This window comes from Morus notabilis, unplaced genomic scaffold (assembly GCF_000414095.1).
Source record: "Morus notabilis unplaced genomic scaffold, ASM41409v2 Scaffold102, whole genome shotgun sequence".
Classification (NCBI taxonomy): Eukaryota; Viridiplantae; Streptophyta; class Magnoliopsida; order Rosales; family Moraceae; genus Morus; species Morus notabilis.
The window spans coordinates 545,984-554,332 of NW_010365014.1; the positions used below are offsets into that span (position 1 = coordinate 545,984).

Below are 8,349 nucleotides of genomic sequence, written 5' to 3' on the forward strand. Positions count from 1 at the left end.
AAAAATAATAATAATAATAAACCTTCTCCATAGGATGCATAATTAATTAATTACGTAACATTTACGACACTTTCTGTTATGGGTTTCATTTTTCTTCTCAGAAGTCATCTGGGTTCTAACACCGCGTTACCATGTGATTGTTGATATAATGAGAGACAAAGCGAAAGGACCACTCCATACTACACGCCTATGAATATGACCTTCTTTTCTTTTTTTTTTTTCCTTTTAAATACTTTTTCTAGTTAAAAAAGGGTTCTCCTCAACTTACATGCTACGCAGAATTTAGAAAAGGTGCACATAGAATTAATCGTTCAACTTGGTAACAATTAATATGGTGGAAGCCGTCATTGCCAGCAATTGATGGGATGTAAATTGAAAAAAAAAAAAATCACATTTATTCTGATGAGAATATAACTTCATCACTCATAAAATAATGGGTCTGACCTACCCACTTAATAGGCATATCTTTTGTGAGCATTAGAATTTTAAACTCCTATCGGAATAAATAAAGATGTTCAAATTATGTTGATCTCAGTCAAAATCACGCTAAATTTTCCAACAACATTTATTAATTGTTATGCGTGTTAAATCTGTCGTAAGGTTTAAATCATGGGAAATTTCATTCTCCTTTGAGAATGTTGTGTAGTTTAGATTTCTTATAGGGTGCATTAATGGTGGAAAAGATTATTTTGCTATGCTAATAGGAATTGTTATTTTTAACCATTAAATGAGTTTTTTAACATTCTGATTTGCAGTATGAGCAGTTTTGTATCGCGCCCCGTAAATTTTAAATGCAAACATATGCATATGTGACCGTTTAAAAACTAATCCGACAGTTAAAAACAATAATTTTACCAGTGAAGTAAACTAACTTTCTCCACTATAAAGATTCTCTTTTTTTAGTGATTTTTGTTGTTCCTAAATTATATGTCAAATCTCATTTGAATCACTTATGTTTAAAATGTTTCTGAACGAGTACCCGTTCTATAAAATTGTCACAAATTAGCCGTTCATTTCATTCAATTGTTAAAATCTCAACAAAAAAGAAGCACCTGAGAACCATGTATGCTTTAATTGAAGTTAACTTTGTAATTTTGCATAATGTGGTAATGACTCTTGAAAAAAGTTGTGCCTTTTTACGGTTGAGATTTTAACTATTGGACTAATGAAAGTGACGTTTAGTTCATGCGTTTAAAATTATAGTTCATGATTTTAATTTTTAAAATTTAAATTTTTTATAAGAGAAAAATATTGTAACAAAATTAATAATTATGATCATAAATCAGGTAGAACTCTTAAAACAGTGACCGAAATAACTAATTTGGGATAGTTCGGCAGATTAATGACTCAAGAAGGGAACAAAATGAAATTTGATCTACAGTTCAGGGACAAAACTGACTAAACCGGCAGACTGCAAATGAAACGGAATGAATTATATCTTAACTTGTTGGACAAATCAAAACAAGCCTACGAGATAGAACAATGGTCCAAATAATCTGAAAGAGCACTTTTTTCCTGGGGCGTTTATTGCTGGTGGCATTAAGGCCTACCACCGCTTACCCAGCCCAGTGATTTAAATTTAGAGGCCCAGCTGAACTACTAAATTTGGGCTCTTTAGTCAGATGAAAAATCCGGCCCCTTTATTTCGGCTTCGATTGATTTATCAATGAGCCAAAACTATTTAGAAAGAAAAAACAAATGTCACGTCTCTGTACACTTAACTATCGATATCCACCATGATAATAATGATCGATAATCATTGGTATTTGCCGTGATACTATCGGTAACCGTTGGTATCTGCCATGAAACCGGCCAATAATCGCCCATACCCAGCCAGTAATTGTCGTGATACCGGCTGGTAACTACTGTGATACCGATTGACATGTGCTAAAATTGTCGATGTAGTATCTCGAATTTTCTCATCGAAATACAAAGAAAATCACAAAAATAACCAAAATCATACCCAAAAAAACCCCCACAAAAATCATGAAAAAAAAAACAATTAAAAATCACAAAATCACAAAACTATCAAAAAAATAAAATAAATATCCAAAAGATCCAAATCTTCTTCCTCAACTCCAGCGAGATTTGAGGTCCTCAGCCCCATGAAACACGCCATAGATATGCAATGGAAGAGTAGAATACATATCAGATCCACATATCGATTTCTGATGTATCTCTTAGACTTTGGCATCAACGCAAATTGACTATATGATCGTGTCGCGGGAAGGAGGTTGGAGATTGTATTTTCTTTTGTTACATGGCAAAAAAACTAAAAGTTTGTAAACCTATGACATAAATCAATCCGCACCTAAAACTCTTCGTATTCTCACTATTTATCTCATTAAATTCAGTAGAACCGTAGAAGATTCAAATTTACTCACCATAGCCTGTCAAAGGTGCAAGTGCTTTTCTCCTTTCCGTTTTCTCCGTTCTTTGTTTTCGTTTAATCTTTTCTATATCCCTTTCATTTAGTTTTTTAATTAAAAAATAAAAATTCGAATCCACATATGATGTACTCCTTTTCATTTTTATTAACGGGATATTTGTTGAATTATAATTCTTAATTTTTTACAGTATTTTTTTCTCATAAAAAATTTAAATTTCAAAAATTAGATTATGAATTATGGTTCTGAACTCATAAACCAAACGTCTTATAATTGATTCCTGTTGAAGTTGCTCATTAAAAATAATAATTAAAAAAATGATGAATGCGAAAAACAACGTTAGGGGACTTTAGGAAGGAAAAAAAAAGGATAATTTTATTCAAGAATTAAACAACATCCCTAAGTTGAAATGAAATACTAATGTTTCCGTTCAGCAAGCATTCTCGAAACTTCCAAAAGGATTTTTCAAAATTTCCATCCGTCAAAATTTCGCCTCCCGGTATGAGATTCAGCTAAAATTGAGTATTAGTTGTCTTCAAATACTAAACTATGAATTGAGACAAGTGTACGAAACAAATTATAAAAAAGGATTGAAATTTTAATGGATTACCAATTATATAAGCTCCGTTCATTTCACTAATTTGAGTTTAGAATTCGAGTTTTGTTACACAGACCTCGTTTATTTCACCAATTTAAGTTTAGAATTCAAGTTTTATTACAGTAAAAAGTTCTAAAAAACAGTCACATCTAACTTTTTTACTACAGTAAAAAGCTCTTACACAAAGTCACATCTCAACTCGAATTAACGAACTAAATCTCAGAAACAGTCACATCTAACTTTTTTACTACAGTAAAAAGCTCTCATATAACTTTTTTACTACAGTAAAAAGCTCTTACACAAAGTCACATCTCAACTCGAATTAACGAACTAAATCTCAAAAACAGTCACATCTAACTTTTTTACTACAGTAAAAAGCTCTCACATAAAGTCACATCTCAACTCGAATCAACGAACTAAACGGGCCCTAATTTTACTTTCATAATTCCTGTAATTATAAGGATCGCATTTTGCTTAGACAAGTTTCTTCGCATTTTACTATAATCACCAACAAATTAAAATATCTGATCGTTGTTACATATGAAACAAAATTATAGAGTAGTTAGTGATCATTCAACAATCAACACTGATGGCCAGTTTCCGGTTTTTATCAAAACCAGAGTTCGAGTGCCACAGTGGATTACACTACCAATGCCAAATCTATTTTTTTTTAAATAAATTACGAAAACTGATATAAAATAGTATCAGTACATCCTAATTAGATTGACACTTTTAATCCATCTGATTCTATACCAAAATACCAGATTTATTTCAATCAAATCAAACTAAAAAGAAAAAGAAAAAAAGGCTAAATCTACTGTGCCTTGCCACGGAATTACGATATTGTGGTTAACACACACGTGTTACACATAATTATATATCTACGCATATATACACGTAATAAAAGCATATTTTATATATCAATTGTGGTTTTAATGATTACTCAAATATTTATTTATTAATTAATATTATTATTTAATCGTAAGATATTAATCTGTTAATTGTAATAAATTAGATAATTAATCAAAAAAATTAATGAAATTGAATTTTTATCAATCATGTCATTAAATTTTCATATTTAATAGTAATTATCGATGAAAATGTAACAATTGAAAATAAGTCTTATATATATAATAATAATGTCAGCAACACCAACTTAAATCATCATTTTTTATTAACAAATGTTTAAAAGATTATCACATCAGTCACTAATAAAAAATTAAACCAACCAATAAAAGTAATAACAAGTCGTAGAATGGTTAATAAAGTTTATATCCTTAACATTTACGTATACAGTGGATTTAGGGTCAAATTGGTGTATACGTATTTCCTAAAACAAATGGTGTGTATGATCACTCATCTTTGAAGCCTTGAACACTTGGAACTCAAATGAGACTCCTAGTCCACGAAGGGGTGTTTAAAGCTAATAAATAATTAACTATAAAGCAACGGGTGCTGTCTAATGTTGACCACGCGCATCCACCACTCATTTACCTTTCCTTACCTAGGTTTGCATAAGGCTGCGATTTCGGTTTATTCTTTTTCCTTTTTTAGAGTTTTTATGATAGAATTAGAAAAAATAAATTATCAATTCAATGTTTAAAAACTGACACCATCAATGACACTAACCTATCAGAGAAACTCTTTTATGTCGTTTCTCTTTTGTTGCTTCGAATGAAGAATATCAAGTTCCCACAAGGCAGTATCAGAACTTTGGTTTACTGATATTATTATTTTTGTTATTTATATGCTGAAATTGCTTACTACTAATTGATGCAACTTTTTGATAAACAACGGCAAATATAAATCACTATTGTCCTAACTTTAAGAAAACACTTGTACCCAAGAAAAAAAAATAAGAAAAACTTTAGACAAATCCATGTCCTCTAATAATTACTCTTTGTATATAATTTGATTATAAAGAAATCTTGTAGTTTGAGTCTAGTTTCATGTTCTCACCTAGACGTACGTTAGCAACTTCCCCATTATTACATGCGAAGATTACGAAACGGTCAATCCGGAAAAAAAAAAAAAAAAATCCTTGTCATGCCAAAATGAACTTAGAATTTTAGTTCCAACGTACAAAACTTGAGAGAAAATATTATTTCATGCCAAGTCTACAATGCCATAATTATTACATACTTGACTAAACACGACGAATTTAAGAGAGACCAAACCAAAAATAAAACCCACTTCAAACGTAACAAAAGGATGAAAAATTAATTTTGCGTGTGAAGGAGATTTTTGACACTCGGTGTTACGTGGATTACATGGGGAAGGATTTAATTAAAGTTTTCCTGTATATCACGTCCAGTTCCTAGCGAATTAAAATACTTAATTCAACACGCTTAAACAACTGAAAATAAGACATATGGCTCACAAAAACGTCGTTTTAAGATATGGCGCCGCGTTAAATCGAGGTCCAAAATGTGAACCAAAACGCTAAGACCGGACTAACATCAAGCTTAGCTAAATAGCTAAATTACTTTAAAAAAATTATTAAGAAATAAAGAAAAAAGAGAAACTTTAGTTGGGTAATACCCTTCTGGTAGGACATTATTTGGGCTGTAAAATCTTAAATCAATTTTTATAGTTTTTGTATATTTTATAAGCATTTTGATTGGATTTAACATGTAAGAGTAAGTAATAGTAATAGATATAGATTACGGCAAAAAATAAAATAAAAAAATAAAAAAATGAAAATAATAATTAAAAAAGAGCTTGCTATAGTGCAAGAATTTTAAAATCAAATCAAATTAAAAAATATATCTAAAATTGATGGAACCTAATATAAACGTGAGTGTCAAAAAAATAAATGTTTGCATTCTTTTGTCATGAACCCACTTTTAAAAATAGCTACGTTTTTGGCTTAATAGTGCTTTGGAGTTGGTCAGTCCACCGACCCGTTGGCGTTCACCGGTTTTTTGTCAAACGTTTGAAAATTTGTTCCTTCTTTTTGTTCTTCTTTGGTATTTTGATTTGATCCATTCTAAATTCCAAAACCCCATGCTCTACTCGTTCTCCGTCCAACTTTTGGCGGTGTGTTCAATTTTACCATTTCAAACTTTAATTCAACGGTCAAATATTCAAAACCCTTTCTTCTCTCCTATATTTATTTTCATTTTTATATATCTAACTAAAATTTTTGCAATTTTCTTGGCCTAAGTTTTCAAAGTCCAAACCCGCGTCATATTTTTCGTTGAGAGTGTGCACATATTTATATAAATCCAAACCCAACACAACCCATATCTCCCATTCAAATTCCAAGCTTTTTACAAAAAACAAAAACACCACAGAATTATTATACACCACAAAGAACAACAAAAACTAAACACCAAACTTGGTACACAGTAGCAACAAAAATAATGATCTCTTCGTGGAGACGGCGGAGATCGGCGGGACGCCTAGCCGGCAAGGAGAAGCTCCCCCTTGATGGCGGTGCGGGCGATATCGAGTTGACGATACCAAGCCATTTCCGGTGCCCGATATCTCTGGACTTGATGAAAGATCCGGTCACTTTAACCACCGGAATCACCTACGATCGCCAGAGCATCGAGACGTGGATCGAATCCGGCAACGTCACCTGCCCGATTACCAACCAAGTACTGAGAAGCCTCGAGCCTATACCCAATCACACTATTCGGAAGATGATCCAAGACTGGTGCGTCCAGAACAAGTCCTACGGAATTGAGAGGATTCCGACGCCTCGAATTCCGATAAGCTCCGACGAGGTATCGGAGATTCTCTTCAAGATTACCGAGGCCGCCGAGCGGAGAGACCGCGAGAAGTGCAAGGAATTGGTGATGAAACTCAAGGATTCAATGAAAGAGAGCGAGGGGAACAAGAGGCGCATTATGAGCAACGGCGCCGGGAAGGCCTTGGCGGCCGCATTTGAGGCCTTATCCTCGTCGGAGAAGGCGGTTTTCGACGAAAACCGAATGGGAATATTGGAGGAATTGTTATCCGCTTTGACGTTGTTTTTTCCTTTGGATGAAGAGGCAAAGTGCGTTTTAGGGTTGGAATCTTCTTTACATTGCATGGTGAGGCTTATGGAGGCGGGGGATTTATCACGAAGAAGAAACTCTGTGTTGGTAATAAAACAAATCGTGTCGTCGAATCCGAGGAAAATCGCAGCCATGGCGGAGATTGAAGGAGCCATGGAAGCTCTCGTAAAGCTTATAAAGGAACCCATTTGCCCTACTCCAACAAAAGCTTCGTTAATGGTGATGTACCACATGGTTTCTTCCTCTTTCTCAAACGACAAGATTAGAGAAAGATTTGTGGAAATGGGTTTGGTCCCTTCGCTCCTAGAAATGATTGTGGGCTCGGAGAGAAGTGTTTGTGACAAGGCCTTGGGAGTTCTAGACGGGATTTGTAGCTGCAAAAAGGGGAGAGAAGAGGCCTATGGCAACGCCTTGACTATGCCGGTTTTGGTGAAGAAGATACTCCGAGTATCCGACTCGGCTACTGAGTTCTCGGTGTCGATAATATGGAAGCTTTGCAAGAGTCGTGAGGATGAGGGAGATGACAATGAAGAGAGGATCATTAGGGCTGTTGTTGAGGCTCTTCAAGTTGGTGCTTTTCAAAAGCTCTTGTTGGTATTGCAAGTTGGGTGTGGGGAGAGGCTAAAAGAGGAGACTAGTGATTTGTTGAAGGTCTTGAATCTTCATAGAAGAAGGGTTGAGTGTATTGATTCAATGGATTTTAAGGATCTCAAGAGGCCCTTTTGATTTGAATTTTAGAAAGTTATGCATGTAGTTAGCTTAATTTGATCACAAAGGGAATAAGGGGTGATCATTTTTTGTTTTTCACGTTGATCTTAATTTGTACAAAATACATGTTACACGTATACTTTGGTACATGAAAATGAGTTATACAAACAATATTCTGCAAAGTTTAAAGGTCTTTTGTGAGTATTTAATGTTGAACGTTTGAAATTTGTGGTCCCCAATTGGCTAATTGGAATGTCATTCAGTATGATGTATCCTCACAATATGTCATCAATAATGTTTGAGAAAAAGTATTTAAATATTACAAATTCCATTAATTTCATTTGGGTATCCGTTATTGAAGGATTATCAATTGAATCTCATAAAATGAAATACTCGTAGAATATGAAAACCATCAGTTTTTTTTTTTTTTTTTTTTGTCAAATTTTTTTAAATTATTATTTTTTAATTAATATGATTTTGATTTGATCTGACTATTTAATTGTATATGATCGACGATGTTTTTTCATATTCTATTATAGAGCTCTCTAAAGAAACTGGATAATTGTCATGGACTGTAATCCTTTTACATTTTTCCCAAACAAAATGAAACAATAGAGAATAACTAGCTAACTTGGAGGAGCCTGAATTTTTT

General features: G+C 33.3%; 1 protein-coding gene across 1 annotated transcript; it reads left to right on the plus strand.

Moving 5' to 3' along the window:
- Window positions 1-6,270: 6,270 nt before the first annotated feature.
- Window positions 6,271-7,879, plus strand: LOC21402251 (U-box domain-containing protein 21). The gene has a single exon (XM_010107260.2). It carries the CDS (start codon window positions 6,351-6,353, stop codon window positions 7,713-7,715), a length of 1,365 nt encoding a protein of 454 aa, XP_010105562.1. The 5' UTR covers window positions 6,271-6,350; the 3' UTR covers window positions 7,716-7,879.
- Window positions 7,880-8,349: the final 470 nt, after the last annotated feature.